Source organism: Pelecanus crispus, chromosome 6, assembly GCF_030463565.1.
Source record: "Pelecanus crispus isolate bPelCri1 chromosome 6, bPelCri1.pri, whole genome shotgun sequence".
Lineage (NCBI taxonomy): Eukaryota > Metazoa > Chordata > Aves > Pelecaniformes > Pelecanidae > Pelecanus > Pelecanus crispus.
Window position 1 is genome coordinate 66,787,105 of NC_134648.1, and position 25,933 is coordinate 66,813,037.

At 43.5% G+C, this 25,933-nt stretch overlaps 1 protein-coding gene across 4 annotated transcripts; it reads left to right on the plus strand.

The window, feature by feature from the left end:
* The first annotated feature begins 692 nt into the window (after positions 1–692).
* SNAPC1 (small nuclear RNA activating complex polypeptide 1) lies at positions 693–11,955 on the plus strand. 4 transcript variants are annotated; one of them, XM_075712768.1, is made up of 10 exons: positions 693–820; positions 1,529–1,688; positions 2,752–2,892; positions 3,365–3,469; positions 4,492–4,650; positions 5,614–5,688; positions 6,360–6,422; positions 7,410–7,551; positions 9,928–10,011; positions 11,852–11,955. In XM_075712768.1, the coding sequence occupies exons 1-10, from the start codon at positions 693–695 to the stop codon at positions 11,884–11,886; spliced, it is 1,092 nt and encodes a 363-aa protein (XP_075568883.1). In that variant the 3' UTR covers positions 11,887–11,955. The 4 variants fall into 4 exon arrangements, with proteins under 4 accessions (XP_075568883.1, XP_075568884.1, XP_075568885.1 ...); XM_075712769.1 differs by having other exon boundaries at positions 11,855–11,955; XM_075712770.1 differs by lacking the exon at positions 9,928–10,011.
* Positions 11,956–25,933: the final 13,978 nt, after the last annotated feature.

Below are 25,933 nucleotides of genomic sequence, written 5' to 3' on the forward strand. Positions count from 1 at the left end.
CCCCGGCCGCCTACGTGTGGCCGTGCATGCGGGGCGCGGGCGGCACGCCGCCCCTCGGCTCGAAGGGGGCGGCCGCCGGCTGATCCCCCGCCCGCCGCGCTCGCTCAGGCGGAAACGGGGCTGCCCGCGGCCGCCGTGCCCCGCCGGCCGGGCCTGCTCCCCGCCGCCGGCGAGCAGCGCTGGGCGGGGGGGGCTCGGCCGCCGAACCGGCCCCCGGCAGCGCAGGGGCCCGGCAGGAGCCCTTCGCGGGGCGCCTCCGGCCCGCAGCGTGGCGGCGCGGCGCGGCACGGCCGGGCCCCGCTCTCCCTCAGAAGACCCCGCCGCGCCCGGGGCTGCCGGCCGGCGGGCTGCTGCGGGGACAGGTGCGGGGAGCGGCGAAGCCCCTACCGGCACGCCCAGGCTCCCCGGGGCTGCCGTGCGGCGGCGGCTGCCTGGCCGAACCCGCCGGCCGCTCCTTCCCGCCCAAGCCCCCTCCTCCCGACGGCGCCCCGGGGCCGGCCGAGGGGTGCGCGGGGCAGCGGGCACAGCCGCCCCCGGGGCCCGGCCCGCTGAGGGGGCCGCTCCCCCGCACCCGGGGGCCCGCAGCGGCACCGCCCGGCCGCGGGCAGCGCGCATGCGCGGGGAGGCTGCGCAGGCGCCCGGGTGGGGGGGGGGGTGCGGGCCGGCGGCGGGGCGAGCGCGGCGCCGGGGCCATGAGCGCGGTGCCGGGGCTGCAGGCGGACTGCGAGGAGCTGCTCGGCGCCTTCCAGGAGGCCGACACCGTCCGGTTCGAGCGCTTCGCCGAGCTGTGGCGGGAGCGCCGCTTCCACACCATCTTCCAGTGAGTGAGGGGCCCCGGCCGGCCCGCCCGCCGCCGGGCCCGCGCTGCCCTCCGGGCCGCCTCAGCGGCCTGGCCGCTGCGAGCCGCCCTGCGCGGCGCCGGCTCGAAAGATACCGGGTCCGGCCGCCCTCTCGCGTCTCTCTGCGCGGTGCCGGGCGGCTGAGCCTTGCCCCGGAGTCTGTCCTCCCCCTCCCAAAACCCACAGCGGGGGCTCCCCGCTGCTGAGCTTGCCCCTTGGTAGTGCGGGGGGGCCTTAAGGGAGGGTGTTGACGAGCCGTGTTTCCCTGCAGGCATAGTTTTTGGAAAAGGTTTGCCCGGCTGGTGCGTAGGTAAATGGCAATAAAGCATCGATCCCTGTGTAATGCTGAAAAGCAGTTATTAGTTCAGTTTATTTTGTACATTAGTAACGCATGTGACTTGAACGCTGATGCTTCAGGGAGTTCGATGCAATGCTCATAACGTGAGATTAAAAAATACAGTTGGAGGGTATTTCATTTTTCACTTTACACCTAATTTGATACAAGGAATTTCATGCAGTGTTGTGTGAGAGCTTAAGGTCTGGCCATCTTTGAAGACTTCCCAGAACATGAGCCATATGGTAATATGTTTTAAAAAACCTAAAAAAACTTGTTTCTGCGTTATGGATTTTCTAAAGCCTGCCCTTTCACAGTTACTTGCTTTAACATGCTTCCTTTTTCTTTACTTTAGTGGTAGAATAAGAGCTTTGGAGAGGAATAAGCTCACAAAGAAGACTTTAGAACTGGCACAGCAGTACTTCTTGCCCCCGTATGCTTTCCAGATTCGAGTTGGTGCTCTGTACCTTTTGTATGGGCTCTACAATACACAGCTTTGCCAGCCAAAACAGACGGTAATTGTTCTTGAGGTTTTATTCTCAGGAGATACTAGAAGTAAGATATATGCTAGAACTCTGTCTACTTTGCCATCATAAATGGATAGGCCATTTTCTCTCACTTTCTTAAAATATTTAGAACCAGATGGTGCCTTTGGAAAAGGTAGCCTTTCAGACACCTTTGGGTTTGAGGACTTACATGGTGGTGACTAAAATACTGCATATACCTCCTAAATTGTAGCTGTGATCTCAGAAATCTTGTTTGCCAGATAGGAAAATCTCTGTTCAAAAATGAGGAAGATGAGCTTTCAAAATGGGAACAGAGAATGTGCTCATCAGCTCTGTGGAGAAGTCTATTATTCCTTAGAATTTCAACAGAGTGAAGACTGACTGAATTATTTCCAGTTCCTGTTAACCAGAAGTGGGATTTGTAAATGGGTTGAAAGGGTGAATGCCTGAATGACATGTCTCCTTGCTGCTTCTGCGACAGGAGACCGGTATATGAAGGAGCTGGAAACTCAGTGCAAGGAGAAGTGGTTTACTTGGAAACTGTGTGATGTATGTTGTGTGCATATGCACAATTGAGTCCAAAATCTTTAAATAAGAAACTGAAGTTTGAGTATTCTACAATGGTGCCATTACATCTCATATCTTAACTTCAAAGAACTCAATACCTTTTATGGAGATGAATTCAGGGAATTTAAAAACCACTGCTATATAGCAACTGTTAGAAAGTCCAGGAATTATCAAAGAACCTAACTTAGGTAGAGGGAAAATGAAGTGGGCAGAGTACACAGGAGAGGAAGGCAAGCAAGAAGATAGGGATACTTTTATGAGCATTTCACTGGCAGCAAATCATGGCACAAGTAGTATTTCCTAATCATCTAGTGAGTGAGAGTCTCCAGGGTGTGTATTGTTTCAGGCATCTTGGAATGTGAAGAGTTAACTTTTTCAAATGTCGAAGAGGACTTGTGGTCCATGTCACTGTCAAAGCAAGCAGCTGCAGTGAGAATATTTAACATGACTTTTATTTGTTGAAATCTGCAGGTAGGTATGACAGTATACAACTGTTTTGTTGCAGATCAGAATTGCACTCAAGGATTGGCCTGAAATCCAGAGATTTCAACAGGATCTGATAGACTCCCAGCATTACGATGCAGCCTACATCTTTAGGACACTGCGACTTGCCAGAGCGTTCCATTTCACAGCAATGCCAAAGCTAGTGAGTTATTACATTAATGAATTACCATTTTTAATAAAATATCTTCAGCTTTCGATGGCTGACAGTTCAGCGGCACTCGTGTTTAGTTTAGCTTTGATGCTGTGATGTAATATGTCTTGCTTTATGTAGCTAAGTATGTGACATAAAGCTTAGAGGACGTTTGAACGTAGCATGCTTCTCACCTGAAAATATTTTTTTCAGTATCTGATGTTCTTATTAGATTTGAAATGTCTTATAAGTTGTGGAAGTGTCAAATTCCTGAGTCTGGGTGCTGGACTCAATTCCTGACTAGGGAATAATTTTTGAAAAATGCTGACTGAGCACTTGACAGTAAAGCTGCGTGCTATTGCTGATGAGATGGTTTTGTGCCTTTCAGCATCTCTTGATGGTTGGATATGCAGTAGGAATTTTCAAGAGGAGGTGCCATTTTAAGTTTGCTGTTTAAGTTACAAAGCATTGTCTCTTCCTTTAGTTAAACTACAGAACTAAGAAGAAGATTCAGGAAAACGAATTTAAAGAGGAATTTAAGGACCCAAGTAACAGAGTAAACAGCCTCATCACTAATGACGTATTGGAGGTACAGGAGCTTTTAAACTACAGCTTAATCACTGAGGGTTTTCTTTGTTTTGTCTTCTTCTGTTGTCCAAGAGCTATAACTTCTCCAATTAGCATGGTCTTGTCCTTTGTAAGTCTTCTTATGGAATGCAGACTAGGGTAATAGTCTGTGCCAGCAATTTTACTGAACACTTAGAAACACAGCATTTATTTTGGAAGGATTGTGGTACCTTTTTCAATACTGAAATATGCTCTAATGTTTTATGGTTTTGCCTCAGTAAGATGTAAAAGGGGAAGGGTATAAATGGTCAGCTCTCACTTAGGCAGAGAAAAATGGAAAACAGCGGGTGGGGGGAAGCATGGTTGTTTTGATACGTCTGCAGGTTGCAGCTGGAGGCTTGATACTTGCAGTGATATAAATTTACTCATCTGCAAGTTTATAGCCTTCTCTAACCTTTATTTCTCCTTTTAAAACTTGGTTTTGTTTAATATGTGATACATTTTTTAAAAAATGGAGTAGTTCAAGCCAAGTGTATGTTCTTATATTGCTCATTGTCTCTCAGTAATAGATCTTTGTTTACAGGTTTTTCCAGTGGATGCTAGCAAATATGTATCATCAGTAACGTTCACTACAGTGATACAAAAATCAGTAATCCGTGAAATGACAGGGTGAGAAGACCTTCCTCAAAAGGAGGAATTAAAATGCTTCCTCCAAAGAGATGGAAATAGACCACCATATCAGAATGAAACCTCTGTGAACACTGATCCTGAATATCACTGAGGCTTCTTTCTTAGTTTAAAAAATGAAAGATACTCTTTCTTTTTTTGCTTATTTGATGGACTGATGAGACAGTGCTAGGTAGCAGTATTGCTAGACTCCCTAGAACTGAACTGATACAAACAGCATCTGTTCCTAACACTCCTGCTAGTTCAGTGGTCTCCTTAGAATGGTTTGTATAACCCTGGTTTTGTTCACCGAGGACTAATACTGCTTTACTGCTGGGATCTTTTTTTCCTGAGAGTCTTCTCTGTTTTTTATTTTAGGAACTGATGAATATTCATGACCACTATCAGAAAATGAAGTGTGTCATTTCAGCTGACAAATCCCAGCCAGACAAGGCCCTGAGCTTGATAAAAGATGAATTTGTAGTTACTCTTAAAGACATAACCTTGGAACATCAGAAATGGCAGCAGAACAGAATGGTAGGTAATACTGTGCTGTGGCAACTTAACAGATTGTGTGAACATGTAAGAACTGTCTCGGTGTAATTACCTCTGTGCATACTTCATAAACCTCAGACTTAAGTAGAGGGAACTGTAACACTGAAGACATGGAATGAGTAAAACCCTAGGTGGAGTTATGGTATGGGGAGAAGGACATAGACTTGTATCTGGTACCGCCTCTATGATAACATAAGTGATTGCTGAGAGGTAGGCCCTGGAAGATGCGACTTAGGGGCAGTATTAGAATGACCATATGAAATACTTATTCTTGTCTTATAGAATCATAGAATCATAGAATCGTTTAGGTTGGAAAAGACCTTTAAGATCATCCAGTCCAACCATTAACCTACACTACCAAGTCTACTCTAAGCCAATCAAGGGTAGACTGGACTAAATCATGTCCCAAAGTGCCACATCTACCCGTTTTTTGAACACTTCCAGGGATGGTGACTCTACCACCTCTCTGGGCAGCCTGTTCCAATTATTTACCACCCTTTCTGTAAAGAAATTTTTCCTAATTTCCAACCTAAACCTCCCCTGGCGCAGCTTGAGCCCATTTCCTCTTGTCTTATCACTAACCACATAGGAGAAGAGACCAACACCCACCTCACTACAACCTCCTTTCAGGTAGTTGTAGAGAGCAGTAAGGTCTCCCCTCAGCCTCCTCTTCTCCAGGCTAAACAACCCCAGTTCCCTCAGCCGCTCCTCATAAGACCTGTGCTCCAGACCCTTCACCAGCCTTGTTGCCCTTCTCTGAACACGCTCCAGCACCTCAGTGACACTTATTCTTGGATCAAGGAAAGGCCATAGTGTAAAATCGATGAAGAAAATGGGCATATATGTAAATTCTTGTTTTGTTTTTCACAGTTCTTGGATTTGAGCTGACTTGTATATGACAGACATTTTAGAAAATTATTTTGTGCGTGGGTTTGTTTTTTTCAGAAATTATTCCTAAATGCTAAAGAAACTGATGAAATATCAAACAAAAAGGAAGAAGGGACTTTGCTAGAATCAGAGGTAAGAAAAATGAACTAGTTTGCTATGTTGTGCAGGCCAAATCCAGTAGTTTTTTGACTTTGGATCACAGGCTAAGCAGTGTGTGTCAAGGCTTGATAGTGTCAAAGTAAGTTACAGGAATAGCTGGTGGGGCTGGTTGGGTTGGGTTTTTTTGTTTTGGTTTGGTTTTAAATTTCATTGTTTTCTCTTAAGCTGTGAGCATTCACTGGGGTGATAGCTTTTGGATGCTCATAATAAAAAGTCTCTTTCAGGTAAGGAGGGGAAAGAGCTATATTTTCTTGGCCAGACTCCTTTATGGTTCCTCCTGGAGTTTCAACTAAATGCAATATCCATTTTTTATGCTACAAAATTATCTCATATTGTACTTACCTGCTTATTTCAACTTTGAATTTGAGTAAGATGTGAAGTTTCAAATTTGATTTTCTCCTCCTGGGCTTTGTAACAGTGAAGGCAACCAGAATTATAGTCTGCCTTTTTAACGAAATTCGAACTTTTTTTTTCTTTAAGCAACAGTTTGGCGGCATTCTAATTATATAGAACTAATTATAATTATAGAATTACAGCTGTAGTGAGATATTACTCAAGTGATTGTCTGATGTGATACTTCATTTCAATACTGCTATAATAGAACATGAAAACTTTTTCTGACTGATCTCTTTGTTTCTTTGCAGGGTTCTGAAAGAGCAAATGCATTGGCTAGAATCAAATACAGGTCTTACTCTGCAGTTGTCGAGGTAGGTACAAAATTTGATGATAGGGATGTATTTATTTTTAAAGAACAGTTTTAAGTACCAGTTTAACGTAAATGCTGAGTCAGAAAGGAATGAGTCAAAATTGCACTGTGTAATTCAGCCGTTGAATGTTCTAGTTTTCCTAACACATTGGGGAAACCTGAAGCTCTTATTATTCCTGTTAGATTTATGGAAACATTGCAGATATACTCTATGCTTGGGGGATTTTAATTTACAAGGTATCTTTCAGTGTCTACGCTCTGTTTAAGTAGATGGAATTTTAAATAGGTGGAATAAAAATACTCGTGAGTTTAATTGCTCAAATTCCTTGAAGCTTAGATATTGCAGTCTCTGAAGATGCTTGCGAAAATGGAACTTGGGGGTTTAAAGTCAGTTGGAAGTTCTGGGAAACATTGTGTCAATAACTGCTACTTTAAAAATATTTTTGATTTGTCTTTTTTATAGCAGGCCTATGAGAAACATCACAACTTTCCTTGTTTATTAAAATCTCTTATTGAAAAATGCATTATTAAATGAAACAGAGCTCTGGAATGTACAATAGTTCAGACTTGTGAATATGCAGTAATACTGTTTTCTAGGCCCCTAAGCAAAATATGACAGTAAGGAGGCTTTATGGTGCAGCAGTTTCTGGAAGCGTTGCTTTTGCTTGCACACAGCAGTGTGCAACATGGTGTAGGTTGATGCCAAGAGAGAATGGTTTGAAAATAAATGAATGTTTCATTACCTGAATTTTAAGTGATAACACCCATTAAATCATAGAAGGGCATTGTCCTGTTAAAACTGAAGAACAGTAACTAGTGGGAATCCTCCGCTTCCATCCCTCCCGCTCCTTCCATCCCTTCTCCACCCTGACATGGAACTTGGTGCTTTGGTCCTTGCTGACTTGTAAAGTACTGCGTGACATACAGTAATATCTGGCTGTAGAAGTTTAGCTTTTTTGTATTGTTCATATGTATGTTTGGGTTCTAGGCTTCCAAATCCAGAAGGCATCGTCAAGTAAAATTAGAATCTTCTGAATCAGGATTGAATTATGGGAAATCTCCAAACCGAAGTAAAAAAAACAGTAGGAGACCACAGCCAGCAAGGAGGAGAGATTCTTTGGAAATCAAAGGTACTTCTCTATTGCATTTGTGAACCTGGAGAGACTGCAGAAGTTTATCCGTTGCTTTGCTAGCTGAGGCAGCTGGGTTAAATTTCACTGTTGATCAGTGGAGATAGAAGGTTAAAGAAATGTTTTGTGATACCCCTATTGTAACTGAACCTTTCTGTCTGTTTTCCACACTCTCGTCAGGTAGCAAGACAACGTGAATTCATGCAGTTTATTGTTAATCTGAAGTCTCATACATAGTCCTGCTAATTTTTCTCTGGAAAGGCATGATCTTGGAAAAGCATGCCCTGTGTAGCAGTGTCTTAATTTCTCCTATTGCCATATAACAAACATCCTGGAGATTAAGATATGTGTCTAACTGTTTCTTCTTCTGACAGATGGCTTCTACTTTTGAAGCTATCTTTTTGATGAAAATCAGCCTATCATAATTCTAATAGTTCATACTATCTTCATGAAATCCAAAATAAACCTTGCTTGTTTCTATTCTGTTCCTGAGCTCTTGAGGGAATATCCTCTAATATTTCCGAAGAGAAAATGATGCTGATATCTTAATGACGATGATTGCTTTGTAAGACTAGTACCTGCACTATCACTTCAGTCATTTTCCTTCCATCTGATAACTTGTTATTTATTTTATCTTTTGTTACTGAAATTTTTAGTACTTCCATGTGAATTCAAATCTTTTGTCAACAACTGACGTAGTTTCAAAACTCTTATCAAATTGTTTCCTTAATCTCAGTATTGCAATTAGTACATTATAACAGTCCTAGATTTGTTTAGTTTATAGAGGTTTTTTTTATACACCTGTGACTCGGTTTTTGTGGTTCTGTTCTGTAATTCTATTTTCTTTCTCCTGACCATTATAATTTTAGCTAGGAATAAAACTGATTTTAAGGAGCAAACTTTTTTAAAACAGGTACAGAGTACTTACGTTCAATCTTTGGGACCTTTTTTCTTATTTTGAAACACACCCTGGGAGGAAATACTTTTAACTGCTCGTACTTGATATCGTTCTGGTTTATCTATGCTGATATAAGAAGCATTGGGATGTCCCTGTATGTGCTCAGTGAAGGCCCTTGCTTAATGTAGTCAGAAAAAGATTCAGACTTTTAACAAGAAATACTATGGAATATTAAATCTCCCCTTGAATGCTGTGGAGAGGATAGAATTTTGTGGGTGACAAGAATGGCTGCCTACAGAGTGAAAATGCCTATAGAGAGAATAAATACAAACAGAATGTAATGGAGTAAGCAAGGATATGGAGAATCTTTTTAAAAGTAAGAAAATTGGACTGGGAACTCCTTTCTGCCTCAGGCCAGAACTTTTTCAAAAAAATTTACTTACCTGATCCAAAGCTGCTAAATTAATATCTTTTTCATTTCTGTTATTTGTGAAGTTTGTTGAAAGTATGATGCTGAGGCCAAGAACTTGAAGGATTAGCCACTTATGTGGGTTCTTGTTGCATGGTGTCATCCTTTATGTTAATATATTCTGAAAGAGATCAAGTCTCAGAACTTGAGGACTGACTCATTTTGATGTGAGAGAAGTATAAGACCTGGTGTGAGGGTCTTCGTTAGATCAAAAGAGAAGGTGAGGAAGGAGAGGGAGATCAGCTATCTATTTCAGGTCTCTGTTGGAGAGATCCTATCTGGTGTTGCTGATCTTTGGTATATCTGAACTGACCAGTGATTGATTTAGTTATTTTACTATCATGGCATTTATGTCATCTGGATTGGTGCAGTTCTACTTTCTAGGTATTTGCACATCCCTGCTTATCCATCTTTTTTTTTGTCTTCCAGGACTTTCTTTAGATGTCTTTGTCTCCCTGTTCTGAAAACATGGGAAATTACTTCTCTGAAGGAAATCGTCTTTCTGATATCCAACTTTTAAACTGATACAAGTTTAAAAGTTTAAGTTTTAATTTACTTATTAAAGGTTAAATTAAATTGAACAACAAAATAGTTTTGAATGAACTTTAGTTGAAAGACAGGGATTTCATTTCAAAGTTCCAAACTCTGTTTTCTGACTTACTTGGCTGCTGCTAGAAAAGAAGTTACTGAGAAAATTCAACCCTCTTCAGAGGGGGGCATTAGGTGATGTTGCCTCTGCTTCACTTTCAAACAGTAGATGAAGTGTTGGAGAGGAATAAGGGCATTTTGAATTGTCTCTGGGCTGAGTTGGTGATTAGTATGCTTTAAATGTGTAGTGTTAATTACTTGTTATTGCAGGTTTCTTTAGTGAGCCATATGAAGGTAGTGTGAAATGGAGGTGTTTCTCCACAGCCTTTGACTAGCAAGTGAACAATCTTTTAACTGCTGGACCTGAGATGTAGAAGCAAAAAAAAAAGCTGACAGTTTTTCCTAAAATATCTATCTGCAGGTGAAATGCAAGTGGCAAAGGAAACTGTTACTCGGCATATTGGGATGCCTATAATCACAGAGGAAGATAACTCGGATGAACAAGGTACAATGATTGAGATTCTAACAAACCAGTGACTTGTTTTTCTACTACACTGTATTTTTCTGAAACTAAAGCTCATATTTTGGACCATGTGTTGCTGCCTTGCAAAAGCTAGGTTAGTTTTTAGCCTGTAAATAGTTGCAAGAAAATTGAGGCTTTGCTCTGTAATGAAGTTTCAAGCACATACCTTGTGGCAAAGTCCTGCAAGTCATGTTTTTTTCTAGGTAGATTTCATTATAGTGTGTTCAGAGTTAAAATTGGTTCAGTTTAAAGGAGACTTGCTCTTCTCTAATGCAAATCTGGCTTGAAGAGCTCCAGTGTATAGGGAAAAGTGATTTTTCAGTCATTTCCCAACTTACAGAAGATACCTGTTCTCGTAGTTCTGGGAACTTACGTAACCTGTGCTGGAGGTCAGAATTGCCCTTGGTGCCTTCACCTTTGTGGAAGTGAGGGGACATAGCGGTTTCCCCTATAGCCTTACTTTCAGCTAGGCAGTGCTTCAAGGACTGAGTTCCGGTATACGTGTACAGTAATAGTGTCCTTTGCTATATTAGAAGTTGTCTGACATAGGTGGGGTAGGATTCTGGGAACCACAGCACCAGAGTGGATGACTTTGCTATCACTCATGTTACTGGAAATAATGTAATTTTTATTTGGAAGCAACGCTAAAGCAGGTTTCTTAAAGCTGGTGGTGGAGTTGCTCTACGGAAGCATCAAATGCATGTAGTACAAATTGAGATGTTAGATGATCTTGAACTGGTCTGCAACTCAGAAACTCCAGGGTCTGTTCTCAGTATTTCTTGAAGAGAATATAAGCACCATGGAACAGACACTGTACAAAGCAAATTGCGTTGTCTTTATCTTGAGGGTACTGCTTTGCTGCCATGGCTCGAACACGAGTGGTGTTCCTGGGAGAGGAGCTGGCCAGGTGTGATTTCCACTGGCAGTTTTAGCTAGTCTAAGACTGATGGGTCTTGCTTATGTAGTAGAAGGCAGACTTGATAGACCAGAGGTACTGGTTCTTAACCTGAAAGAATAGGATTTAATTAGGTTGCTTAAAGGGGGAGCAAAGGGTTAAGTGCAGCTTCTGGAAGGCTTTAAAGGACATAGATGAGTGTGAGGAGTGTATCTTTTGAAGTTAATTTACTATCCAAAATTGTATGTAATGGAAGGATATTTCATACAAGGGAGCATAATAACTATTAAAATACATTTGTAGTGAGGTAGCACATTTATATTTGCTCTTTTTAAAAGCAAAAGAGCATCTTGTAGTACTGAAATGAGATTACATTCTCTGATCACCTTAGTTGTAGACAATGTGAATTAAATGATCAGATTGAAGGCACAATGCTGTGTTTTAATATTGTACTTAATTTACTTACTTGTCCTTCAAATTGTTGTGGACAAAAAGTTTCATTCTATATCAGGAATATTCTCCATTTCTCAGAATTTGCCAGCAAATTCTGAAGCATTAAAAATAACTATAAGCAATCTCTTCAGGTATTTTGTGCTTAATTTTGTGAGTATCCAATTTGTCAAATTTGCAATGAAATCTTAAAGGTGTTCATGAGGAGCAGGAAGCTCTCAAGATTGAATAAGTTTTGAAGGACAGTATTTTGTTCATCAATGGAATTTTAGTTGATATTTGGAATGATAGTGTGCTGTAAAATCTAGAAAGATTTTTTTTCATATTTAAAGCCATGGGGAGAGAGATTGGGAGGGGATCTCAAGAGCTCATCTAATTAATTTCCTTTCCTGGGCAGAATTAATTCTACTTTAATTATTCCCATGAGGGAAGGTAGATTGAAAAGCTTGTCAGAAAAATCTCTTTATTTCCTTTCAGAAGTATCTCTCCCCAAGAGAAAAAGAAGATGCTAGAGGATCCAGTTGGAGAAGCACTAATGTTAATTTTAATGACAAAATGTAAATGTCAGACGTAAAATCAATGTTTTGGATGCCTTTGAACGTCAAGAAGTGTCTGGGACCGGAACTACAGGTGACACTGGAATACTGGTAGTGACTGGTATACCTTAGCTGTCTCATGGTACAGCACCTGGTGCCTGCCTTTACCTGGTGAATGCTTCTTGTGGGAGACAAAGTTTGAGATGGAAAGAGAAGATGGTTGCTTGTTGTATTTAGTTTGTACAATGTGAGTTATCACTTGGCACTCATGTTGATCTGCAACGATGTTTTTAGCTGAGGCTGTTAAAAAAACAGCTCACAAAATATTTGCCTGTATGAGACATGTTTGGAATTGTTTATCTCTGAACACAAAATTAAGGTTACTGACCGTTTAAAATTAGTACAATAAATTATTTTTCACAGTTTGCTTGCTCCATTTTCTAGTGTGCAATTTCAGCAATGGTTATCATGGTTTGATCCCACAGATGTGGGAAATGAACTTGGTGATAAGCCTTTTATTGTACTCTGTCTCCAGCAGATCTGGTATCATTGGATATTCAAATGAAGAATTATAATGTGCATTTATTAATTCTGCAGATGACCCTAAGCTGTACAAGGACAGGACTAGAATTCAAAATGATCGTTATGAAGTGGAGAGGTGATGTGGAAGAAGTGGGTGTGGAAATAAACGTGAAGTTCAGTACTGAGAACAGGTACAGAATGGGGAAGTGATTGCTAGGCAACGGTACTGCAGAAAAAGCAAACAGACTGAGAATCCTAAGCTGGAGTATTTTCTGTAAACAACAAGCACTAGAATTGGTGTCATCATTCAGCCCTGTAAGGCTATAGCCTTAAATACCCCCTTCTGACCACGACAATTCAAGAATGATGTGGATAGTTATTCTCCTTGGTATTTTCTCCAGCTGATTATAGCTGTACTGTCAAGAAAGGCCAAAGGAGTTGAGATGTCTTCTCCTACAAGAAGAAATACAAAATAGAAATTTGAAAGATTTTGAATATAAAAGGGGCATAAACTGAGTGAATTAGTTTGGTAGTATGACTCTCTAAGGCCAAGGCAATTGAAGTGCCCTTATCTAGAAGAAGAAACACTAAGTGGAGATATAAATAATTTGAATATAAAATGGGCCTGTATTAAATGCATTAGTTGGTAAAAAGGAATGGGCCTAAATGACAAACAGGTTTAATAAGCACCAGTGTTGTGCTCAAAACCTTGTTAATGGGGGGGAAAAAAAGAAATGCTACAATAAAGCCAAAACCTTACTGTGTAGTAAACCGAACAATTGTATATTCCGTTACCAGCGTAAACTCATTCTGCCTCTGCATTTCTGCTCCCTATTTTTGATGAGCAGATACAAGAGACAAAGAGACCTCTAAGGAAAATGTAACCAGAGTGTTTTGGTCAAAATTGTCTGCTCATCTTAATGCAGTTAGGATCCTGTTGGTAATACTGCGTTTGTCAGTTTTGTCAATTCTGGCTGCTGCTTTGGGTGTGGGTATGCAGGCTGATGGAGAAGCTTTCTGGTATCTTCACATTGCAGGGGATTGTATAGGTGTGATAGGGTGGCAATTTGTAGATGAGGTACAGTGGGAGCACTTGAATCTGTTCTTGGGAAACCCCTGGACGGCTAAGAAAGATACAGATGAAGAAGGAGAGTTCTTTCTAGCAGTTAGTGGGAAAACAGCCTCAAATTCATCATTTCTTATGAGTTTCTTCACTTAAGAAGTTGCTTAAGGATGAACTTCACAGCACTGATCCTCTGCTGCTGTTTCTAGGCACCGAGGTTAAGCTAGGTCTTCCAGCTACATGGTATTGGGTTCCTCTCTTGAACAGAAACTTGAAAGAGATTTCTCTTTTTCTGTTTCCCTCTGGCCTGCAGTTATTTTTTCTAGGAAGCTAAAGATTAAACAGCTACAAAAGCTTGTTTTTTACTTTCTTGACAGGCTGTTTTCAGCTAAATTATTATGATTCTGTATATATGGAATATGTTTATTTTAACATATTTAAGGAATATGTAATACTACTCCCTGCAGTGGCACTTTTTCATAACATGTCCATCTCGTTTGCCTCTCCTTGTGTCTTTGAACCATCCCAAAAGCTGAGTAAGAGAATCTTTCAGACTTTTCAATATTCAGTGACATGAGTCTTCCTGCACATGCATCTGAAAATGATTTGCAAATCAACATCAGAAGCATGTAAAGGCTTGACTAGGCACAAAGATGAGTGCATTCAACTACCAGTTATTCTAATATTTTAATTATGAAAACAAGTGTTCTTTAATTTGTTTATAAAATTATGTAGATGTAAAATGAAAGTTATGCTTGCCGATGAACTTAGAACTGCTGACTATATCCAGTGGTAATATTTTAAAGCAGTAATCCTGAGAATTTAGAGGCAGCTGTAAGTGAAGTTGTAATGCTGGTGTAATCTCTTTTAAAAAAAAAAAAAAAAACCAACCCATGCTGCAGTCTGATGGGCAATTACAGGCTTTAAAAACAGGAGAGGGACTTCCTAAAATGCTTCATTGAAGTGAGCAGCTGTCATTAAACAAAAAACAACTTCCCCCCACCCGCCAACAATGGTAAATCGCAAGAATATTGTGTCCTAGTATCTAACTTCTCTCCTGGTTATAGCCTCAGCTAATACAGTAGGCAAAGGCTGCAAGGAAACTTCATCTCTGTAACACCAGTCTAACTTCCAGCTGACCTGGTGGGTAGGAGTGAGGCAACATGACAGTGTGTATCTGGATGTTGTTACAGTTTTTGTAAATAAATTAGAGCAATATGGTTTGGCTGAAACTTCTCTAAGACGGATACACAACTGACTGAAGAACTACATTCATACAATAGTAATCACCGTTTCTTTGGCAAGGCTAAAGGATCCTCAAAGTGGAGGTTTGAACCAGTGCTATGCAATATTTACAGGTATAATGTGTGTGATGAAAAGCAGAATAAACTTAGAACACTTACAGATGACATCAGTTTAGAAACTGTTTAAGTGGAAGACATTTTCCAATATAATTTTTATTCTTGTTAATGGGAGGAATCAAGAAGGTCTAATTAAGTGAAGGTAGATGTAAAAGGCTGCACTTGGAAGGACAGATTAAATGCAAATAGCAGCTCGGGAATGCTTGTGTAAGCAGCTGTTCTCAATCTGGAGGTTTTTGCAGCCCTCAAACAGAAGGTGGATCAGCAATAGGGGGGTGATATGAAAAATTCCAAATGCCATGGGCGGCTGTGGTGATCTGTGTTGTGTACATTTGGGGGGTATGTAGACATCACCTCTAGAATACTTAAAGAATCCTAAAAAAAAAAAGGGGCAACAAAACCAAACAGACTGCAGGAGAGTTTAGTCTGGAAAACAAAGGGTTTGAGAGTGAATCTAACAGTCTTCCTGGTAACAGTCTTTACAGCTTTGTAATATGTGTTTATGCAAATGGTGATTAATTGTTCTCCATGTTCATTGAAGTAGAGCTATACAATTTGCAGCAACATGAATTTACTTAATAAGAGATTTTTGCAGTTAAGTAAACAGTTTGGCCTTATAACAAACAGCAGAATCACTTTTACTGTAGGAGTTCAAAACAGTGTTGGAAAAACGTTAGTCATGGTTATCTGAGGTGGACCTAATCCTGCTTTGGAGATGGGAGATGGACTAGAGGATACCTTGAGGTTTATTCTAGTATTAGATGTTTTACAAACACCAGGTGGGGAGTTTATATTCTCTCATCATGCATGCATAGCAAGTTCTTCAAATAACACAAATGTTTTATCCCTTCTTTTCTGGAATGTTTCAGTTTGAAGTTCATTCTACTTCTGGAGTCGTCCATTCACATTTTACAAAGCTGGCTGCGTGGACCTGTCTTCCTTACCGCATTTTCATCTTTGTCCTCAAATCTGAGCACCAGATTAAGCCTGGTAACCGAATACTTCCCTTAGCCATCTGTATACAGCCCAACACTTGGAAATGGGACTGCAAGAACTTCATGAGCTCCAATGGGTTGAGAAACATGCTAAAACTCTGTCTTGCTCTTAGCACTTTAGGGCTTGGGTCAGTCTTCTCCATGCTGCGCTGTAGTTTGGCTGCAACAGAAACATGTGCAAAGCAAAATTATCTTGCAACAACTTGAACTTTCTGCAACAGACACCAGATTGTTTCCTTTTTAGTCTAGAAATGTAAACCAGGGTATGGAAAATAAAGGGCATAAGGGCCAGCCATCAGCTACTAAAGGTTACCAGAGATGGGGAGTAACTTGTTTCTTTGGAAGAGAGTTCTGTACGCGTGATGAAAAGTGAGGTAGCATTTAAATCTTCGAGACAGGCTCAGTGCAACCTGCAAATGTGTTGGGGTCCTGTTATGTAAAAGATGTAATAGTAGAATAAACCTCAAGGTATCCTCTAGTCCGCCTCCAAAGCAGGATTAGGTCCACCTTAGACAACCATGACTAACGTTTTTCCAACACTGTTTTGAACTCCTACAGTAAAAGTGATTCTGCTGTTTATTATAAGGCCAAACCGTTTACTTAACTGCAAAAATATCTTATTAAGTAAAAAACTGTACTCGGCGCTGGTGAGGCCGCACCTGGAATACTGTGTCCAGTTTTGGGCACCTCACTACAAGAAAGACATTGAGGTGCTGGAGCGTGTTCAGAGGCGGGCAACGAAGCTGGTGAAGGGTCTGGAGAACAAGTCTTATGAGGAGCGGCTGAGGGAACTGGGGTTGTTTAGCCTGGAGAAGAGGAGGCTGAGGGGAGACCTTATCGCTCTCTACAACTACCTGAAAGGAGGTTGTAGTGAGGTGGGTATTGGTCTCTTCTCCCAAGTAGCTAGCGATAGGACAAGAGGAAATGGGCTTAAGCTGCGCCAGGGGAGGTTTAGACTGGAAATTAGGAAAAATTTCTTTACGGAAAGGGTGGTCAGGCATTGGAACAGGCTGCCCAGAGAGGTGGTGGAGTCCCCATCCCTGGAGGCGTTTAAAAAACGGGTAGATGTGGCACTTCGGGATATGGTTTAGTCTGGTCTACCCTTGATTAGTCTAGAGTGGGCTTGGTAGTGTAGGTTAATGGTTGGACTGGATGATCTTAAAGGTCTTTTCCAACCTAGATGATTCTATGATTCTATGAAAACTGATCTCCAGTTTTTGACACAGGGCTGCGTGTTGACAGAGCCCACCTGAGTGGGGTGGAGGCGGCTGTCCTATTTTATGCACGCTACTAGCAGGTCAAGGGAGCCCCGAGGGCTCGTGAAAAGAGACGGCACAACATTTTGGGAGACGGGCTGAAGCCGCTTACCCCCCCCGCCCCCCCCCCAGCTGGATTTTTCCGCGAAATTTCGCGGCGTCCCGCCTGCGCTGTGCCCGACCCGCGCTGACGGGCCGGGGGGCGATGCGGTGCCGCCGCCGTGGGCCGCCTTTCCCCGCGCCCCCCGGCCCGCCCCGGCCAGCGCTCCCCGCACCCGCTGCTGCCCCGGGGGCGGCCCCGCCGCGGGGCGAGGCCAGCGCCGCTCCTTCCCGCAGCCCCGGGGGGCCCCGCCGCCCGCCCGGCTCCCCCCCACCGCCACCCGGCGCCGCGGCGGGGAGGCGCCGTGCGGGTCAGCGCGCTCCCTCCCCGCTGGCGGCGGCGGCCCGGGCCGCCTCCCCGCCTCGCCGCGGGGCTCCGCCGCCGCCATCGGGCAGCGAGCGCGGAGGCCGGGCCGCCGCCGCGGCCATGGCGACGGAGGGTGAGTGCGGGCGGCGCCCGGGGCGGGGGCGGCCTCCCCGGGGCCGGGGCTCCGGCACCTGCCGCCGGCGGGGGCTGAGGGCGGGCGGCTCTCCCGCCGCCGGACGGGCTGAGGGGAGCGGGGCGCTGAGGGCCGGGGCGTGAAACCGGGCCCCGCTCCGGCGGCGCTGCCCCCGGGACCGGCGGGGACCCTCCGCAGCGGGGGCCGGGGCGGCGGCTGGGCGGGAAAAGGGGGGTGCGGGGTCTCCTCCTCCTCCTCCTCCTCAAGGAGGCCTCGCGGGCCGGCTGCGGGCGCTGCCCCCTCCTCCCGCCGCCGGGGTTCACAGGGGTCTTCGTGTGGTGATGGTGGGGCTGGGGGTGTCGCCTGCGCCCTCCACACGGGAAGAGACGGGCAGGTGGGTGCACACGGACACGAATTTCAGGGAGAATAAAGGAGTGGGAAAGCCTGCTTTTAAGATGCTAATGAAGAACAGGTGTTCCTGTAACGATGGGAGACTCCTCTGTGTCTGAGAGACTCGGAGCTGTTGGGTTTTCTGACCACGCTATAATGCCGGTGATTTTAGGGATGATTGCCGCCTGTTCTTTGATTGATTAGGTTCCTGCCCGATGGCATGTACCGCCCTGGCTCAGGTCTTGGCTGCGGTAGCGGTGCTGCTGCACGGAGGGCAGGTATTTCTCTTAATGTTTAAGTCACAGCATCACTCAGTTAAAACCTGAGTTCCTGCTGTTAGCCACAATTCTGGCGGTCTCCTCCTGATTTACTGTAGACGCACCAACACTGACACTTACCGAAGATCGCTGAGTTGATTTTGCTGTATCTTTTGCCAGGATGGGCAAAAATAATCGCATGAGCCTTTAAAAGAAGTCTGGATGGCACATGGCAGTTTATAGGCTCTCAGGTGCAAAATCCTAGGCTTGAACTTTTCAAAAAGATTTGGCTTAATGGGGAATCTGATTTCTCTCTTCCTTTTGTCATTTGGTGATGTTCGTTTGTGTTTGCTGTTCCGCGCTTTCTTTTGAGGCTCTGTCCCTACGGAAGGGTCATCGCAGGCAAGGCCCACGCTGACCTGGCACGGAGTCATTCAGTGCTTTAAGGTGGCCTTAGGAGAACTAGGAACTGACCTGGTTTGCTCAGAGTTACGGTACGCCTTTACCTAGCAGAATCTGTCCCTTCACTAGTTAGATCTTCAAAGCGGAGATCCAAAGGCACTGATAGTGCTCAGTACGTAATTGAATTATTATTAGTTTATATTTTATAGCATTTTACAAATTAATAAAAACATTGTGGGTTGGCTTCTCATGTCTGTTCCTGCTGCACAAATATGAAATGGATAATTATATAATAATAAATTAGATATCCTTCCGACCCAAAAGCCAGCAGAGCTGCTGCTTTGTTCCTTGAGCAAGAACAACCATCTCCTCCAAATACTTACAAGAGGTATCATTTGTTTAATGTTCCTCCTCTTCTGGTAGTAGGCTCAGTCTTTGGGCTGAGGTAGTTGGTGAGCGACTGGTTAAGGTATGAGGAGATGGAACTAAGAGAGCAGCAAACAGAACATTAAGCAGTTACCTACGATGCTGTAAGTTAACTCCTTGTAAGCCTAACAAATACGAGGGATGGGATTTGCCATGATCGGTGTGATCAGTGCATTGATCACGCCAATGGCGAAGTGTTGATACAGTGATTTTAAGTGTAAGAAGGCAGCCTGGAGACACACACATCGTCTTATGGTTCAGCTGCTGAAGCTTTGGTGTGGATCATCATTTCCCAACCTGCTTTTAGCTGAGCTTTGCTTAAGAAAGTTGGAAATGTTTGTGCTTCGTTGGTTGCTGTTCCTTGGGGTTCCTTCCATGTGTTGCTGTCCTGGGGCTGCCACCACCTCTTGCCGGTGCCGCAGTGAGACCCAAGCTAATAAACCCTGTTAAACTCATCTGACTTGGTCCAGAGCCACTGGAGTACCTCACACTGCCCGTGGTTTTGTGTGCCAGTGCAGATCTGGCAACGTCTTTTTTTCCTCCCTGCACTGTATCTCAGCCTCAGTCGTCTTGTCCTTTACAGCCAAGATACTTGCTCTGGGGTGTACTGCTTTCAAGGCTACCCGGGCGCTTTGTGTTCATTAAGTGACTTGGTGGCTTGCGGTATCTAATCTTGGTAAGCGCATCTAACAGTTAATTCCTCATCTGTTTGAAAATTATTAAATGTTTTGATTGAGAAATAACAACCTGAAGTAAAAAAGGCCTGAGGGAAGCCTAATATTAAAATGAATAAGCTGGCATTCCTTGGACTTGGTGTACTTGTATTAGATTGCACTCAGATATAAACTCTGGTTTTTATTGAAGTGGGCAAATCTGGATTGTTCCGTTTAGCTTTATATCCAACAGACACCTCAGCAGATGCCAACCCTGCCTGTACTTGCACGGAGCAGTGGCACCATCGGCAGAACTGGGGGTTCTTGTTGATCATGGAGCTTTGGGAAGAGCAGGAGCATCCTGGTAGCTCAGGTAGTGTCAGCTTCTGTCCTTCCATCTGAGCTGTTCCTCAGAGAAGGGAACAACAGCCAGAGGGTCTCTCTTCTGTGATTCTGGGCTGCCAGAAGAGGTGGTGGTGGTGGTGACTTGAGCCGATCAGAGATACATGTTACAGCAGTCCGCTCTGATTTTTATTGTTAAATAATTCATTGTTCCTGCTGGCTGAAGGACCAGAAGTGAGGGAAGTTTGGTCTCCAGTAACTTTGGCTTCAACCCAATTTGAAATGACTACAGCTTGGACACAGTTCAGGTCAGCGCTAAAGAGAACAAAATACTGTGGATCATTTGAATACACTTCTAATGGTATTAAATGTGGTATCCTCACAGTATTAAGTATGTTCTGTATATTTTTAAATTAAAAACCTCCCAAGAGAATATATTTAAAAGAGTGGATATACATGTGACTGTTCAGAGGAGTTTTTAAGTACTGGAAATATATTGGCTTTCATTTGAAAGTTCATGTCATTGTATCTGGGTTTTGTTTTTCCTGGTTTAGGACGTGTAGAGAAACCGGCAGTGTTACGGGGATGCCCATGTTCTCTACCACAGGCCTGTGGCATCGGGGCTTAACCACATTTCGCATCAGCAACCCTGTGTCTGGATGAGTGTGTTGGCTGTATTGCACCCAAAGGCAACTTCACTTGGCTAAAGGTCTGTTGGTCGTTTTAACAAGCTCTTAATTAAACAATCTATACCTATGTATTTGTATCACTTCATGTACATGGGTATCACGGTGACGTAATGTGGCACTAGTACTTACTAGTGCAGTAATAAGACCCCAGGCACAGTAACTGAATCTTGATTGGATTATTCCCCTTAAAGAAGATGCTAGGAAGAGGATGCGGGTCTGGTATAGCAATCCAGAGGAGGATACTCTTGTTCTCTTGGCTCTTAAGATCCTTGTTGATATGAAAATACAGGGAAGACTGGTAGATGCTTCTTCCATCTCTGGAATTGTTCAAAAAACATGCAGATGTGGCACTTTGGGACATGGTTTAGTGGGCATGGTGGTGTTGGGTTGATGGTTGGACTGATGATCTTAGAGATCCTTTCCAACCTTAATGATTCCTAGTTTTTACTTTCATTAAAAAATAATCTAGCCACCAAGCCAGGAAACATGAAATTGCTACTCTACCCTTAATTGGTTTAGTGGTGGACTTGGTAGTGTTAGGTTAATGGTTGGACTGGATGATCTTAAAGGTCTTTTCCGACCTAAATGTTCTATGATTCTTTAAAAAAAAAAGTGAATAAATTGCCAACAGCAATCCAGACTCTTGTAGATTAGCTTTCCATGTCTTTCTGGATGGCATGAAGATGTGGGTCTTGAATTTTTATGCTGGTGGTAAGGAGTTAGCATGCCTGACGTGCAGTCTGGGAAGACATGTACCTATTGCAGCTCAGCGTCTCTCAGGTGCAACTGCAAGTAAATGCAACTCAGGTGAAACTCCATTTTGTGGCAAGGATGATCCCTCAGTACTGCATTTTCTCAGGGCATTGTAGCAGAGTGAGCTCTGTCTCCTGTGATGTGTGGTCCTGAGTTGCTCAGGGAGGAAGGGGCCTGGAGGAGTTGTGCTGACAATAAGCCGTGGTGGTCAGGGTCTCTCGCCTCACGCCGTGACTCAGCTGCCCTTGTGAGCCGGTTGCCCTGGGAAATTGCCTCCTGCGCCTGTATGCTTGATGCCTGAGTGTAGAATTGTATATAACTGTGGAAGGCTTTCTTGAGTACTGCCACGTGAGTGCGTATGAAAAACCTGCAACTGGAAAATAATCAGAGCTGTTAGAGTTCTTTTTTTTTTTTTTTTTTTTTTTTTTTGGTGTTACCTCTCTTGTTTCATTTTGACATAGCATTGCTTAAATTCTTGCTAATAATAGACCTGCATCTCATCTGGCTCTGTTGAAAGCAAGTCTTGAAAAATGCCTGCTTTGTGGAAAATATTGATTGCAATTGTATGTTCTTTTCTAAATATGTGAAACACAGTTACTTTTACAAAGAGCTTGTATTTGTGTTTATGCACCTGTCCCTGTGAGAAAACATTCAAATACATAGTCAGACTTCAAAATGGCTTGCAAAATAAATGGGAGAACATTTTAAATCTGGTTCCTTCCTGTTTTGATTCAAGTGGGGGGTATTCTCCAGGGACGCTGCCTCTGAGGAGAGTTTGTTTTGGGCATTATTATTCGCAAAGATAGGCAACTTTATATGCTCTAGGAGACGACGGGGAGTGCTTCAGCTGAAGAACTGGGATGCAGTTGCAGGGGTGTAGGCAGCGTTCCTTCTTTGACAAAATAAAAGATAAAGAGCCGCTGTGCTTGTGGACCCTAGAGCCAGGCTTTCTAAAAATATTTTTAGAGGCTTGAAGACGCAAATGAGGTACCAAACCAAACATTTTTGAGCATGTAGGACATCTTAAATCAAATCTGGCCCCAGAGCCTTGCTGATAATGGCTGTAGCACTGATTTAGTATGCTTAGGTCACTGTGAAATGGGTTGTGTTCAGTGCAGACAGGCAATTAAAGAGGAAGTCTTGTGAGTGTGGTGGTGCGTCTGTGGATGTGCTGGGGCCGCGTGCTGGAAGCACTGCGGCAGCGTGAGCACTGTGAGCTGTGTCAGGGTTGGTAAAATGAAGCGCTGTGGCTTGTCTTTGCTCTAAGTAATGATGCCAGCACTTCCTGAGGGACCCATCTGCAGTAATGTTTATTGCGCGCTACTTTCTTGAAGTGTTCTTCTGGCTCCCGTGCACGTGGAAAGCAAGTGTGTACCATCTGGCCTGGTTAAGTCCTTCCATGGTGCTGCTCAGCTGTAGAGATGACTCTTATGTAAATGGGAGTAGTCATAATTATCAGGGGAGGTTATCTAAAAACATCAGGTGGCTTTATTTTGAAAAGCAGCCTCTTATGTGCCTTAGATAGGTTGACGTCATGACTGGTGGGGTTAAGTAGTCATTAAGGAGACCTTGTGTTCACTTTCCATTTGTGTGATCTATTGCTGATTACTCTGATTGTGCACTGAGAAAGTTTGATCAATTATTCAGCAAGGGGTTGAGTCTAATCTGCCTCAGGGCTGGGAAGACACTAACTCTACATACTGGTGCTGTTAGTTGCTATTTAGGCACTCAGACTTTGCATTCACTGTTCTTCATGTAGTTTTGGGAGAAGAATTCCCACTCAGAGTAGGATATAGTTATCAACCATTTATCTGATATGTATGTACTCGGCCTATTACAGTGCTGTAAACAAATCCAATTGGGCATGTTTTAGTCAGTCATGTATACTATGTTAGCTGTGCTATCCAGAAGGGAATTCTTGGATACCTTCCTTTTTATGTGTAAGATAGACTGGTTTTGTGTTGAAGGGTTAAATGAGTGGGTAAACAGTCAGTTAAAATTGCCAACAGCAATGTTATCCATCAGCAGTGTGGCCAGCTGCAGGACTCAGTTAAAGCAATGAAAAGTCACTTTTGTTGAGGCCTTCTCAGTGGGCACGAGGAAGACAAGATGCCATTTGTGAAGTCCCGAGAAGAGCAGCTCACAGGAATCAAAATGGAAAAGACTAGGAAGGGAGTTGAAAGAGCATGGGTAATTTGCAAAGTGCATAACCATACACACATTGTACAAAACCTAGGATGCTTCCTCTGTGTGAAACCCCAGAGCAAGTTCTGAGACAAGAAGATGTCCTGATTTTAGGCCAAAAAACATTAGGAGCTGTGCTTTTAGCCATGTTGAAGTTTCAGCTGATTCACAAGATGTACAGCAAGAGCACTGGAAAGGCGTGCCAAGATCTGGTGTGGATGGAAAGGTAAGCCTGGAGTGGAGGCAGAGCTGTGGGTCATGAACAAACAACAGAGGCCGAGACTGGAAGTAAGGTGGAAAAGAGAAAAAGAAAGAACAGATCTCCTGGGAAGCTCGGGGAGATGGGGAGGGCGTAGAGGAGGATGGGAAGATCATGCAAGGGACAGTTGGAGGTGTGAAAGGAGGGTTGCATAAGCCAAGAGAGGATATGATTTCAAGAACAAAGTGTGTGGTTGCATCAGAAGCAACTGACAGGTTGAGGAGGATGTACACAGAGTGTTGGCCAAGGAAGGGTATCACTCTCCATATACAAACACAAACTCGCACTTATTCCTTCCTGTGCTTGTGGCATCACAGCTGCATTGTGTGCACGCGTGGAACATTGGGATGGCATCCTTTCATTAACACAGTCCTGATTTCTGGCTTGCAATAAATTGTACAATGCTCCCTGGTGAAAGCTCCTAGTGCAGGGGGTCCGAGTGGCACTGGGGAAGGGCGAAGATGGAATGGAGCTGGTTCATTTTCTTTCTTAGGGTACCTCTCACCGTTCTGAGCCCTCCGTTTCGCAAGTACCTTTCATGTCTCACTTGGCTTCATGCAGGAGACATGGCTGGGACTTGTGTTGGGCATCAGTCCTTGCTCTGCTGCTGACCTCTTCAGAGACCGTGGCATTTTGCTTCCCCTCCCTGCACCCATTTCCCTTTTCTGTTTCTGTAGTGCTCTGTAATGAAGTGTGTTATATATAAGCTAGGTATTATTATTACGTATATTATTATTATTATTGAGCTTTTGTGACTCAAATGTACAAGATAGTGGGTGCCTCCAAGGAGTTGGGGTCAGCCTTAATTAGCCTTCATTGGCTTTGATAGGGTTTGAAAGCATCTGGGAACTTGCAAGTGCTTATTCCTCCAGCTGGCAGACATGTTTTCAGATGGTTGTTATTTTAAAAAATAGAGTTTTGCAGATACCAGACTACTTACTTTGGTCAACAAAGAGAGTTTTGAAACACTTAAGCGCTTCTTATGAGAATGTGGAAAATCAGAACATGGTTTACATCTCAGAAGTGTCTAGAGAGCACGTTTAGATAATGTATACAAGTTCCAAAAAAAAAAAAAAACCCAAACATCTCCCATCACATCCTCCTGAGAACCAAGTGCTTGCCCAGTTGAAACAAAAATGTTTGGTGACTGAACCAAAACTTGGTGATTTTTGCACAGATCTACTCAGCCCTTTGTGGTATCTCACTGTGATTGAAAGAAAAGAGCTTTTGAAAGTAATTTGTTGTTCCTTGGTGTGGTACTTTCTCTTTTCCTAAGCATTAGCTCTTCAGGTGGGGGGCTTCTGCAGATAGAGGGCATCTGCACACTGGTGATTCCTGCTGGTATTGTGAATTTGGTCAGAAGATAAGCATTAGGGTGAGGGTCCTGCCTATAGGCTGGAGTAAAATACGTGTGGTTATAAATGTGGTTTTCCATTATATTTTCACATGTGTCTCCAAACCAAGTAACTGTTGTTTAATGTTTGAGTTGTAGTAAATAAATGGCACAACTCACTTGGCTCCATTTCTGAGAATTATTTCAGGACTTGGTCATGACACTTTCCCCAAGGATGGGGCAAACCTTAAAATTGAAGAGTGGGATTCTCTGGCATCATGAAGCATCCCAGGAAAGTTTAAAAATACCCACACAGTAGGAAAGGCACTGCTCGAGTTGATTTGGGAGATGTTAGTGCAGGACTTCTGTTTGAAGGAAGCTTGTCTTTTGATGACAAGTGCTAGTTGGAGTATTTTTGGCACTTACCAGAACTGTGGGTAGAGTATCTCGATGCCAGGAGCTTCCAGTAAATTTCTGAGAAGATGTAGTGGTTTTCCTATATTGAGGCTGGGTTTGTTTGTTTTGGTTTGGTTTTGGTTGGGGTTTTTTTTTTGGTACCCTTTTGTACTGGACAAAATGAGCCTAAAACTTTTTATCAG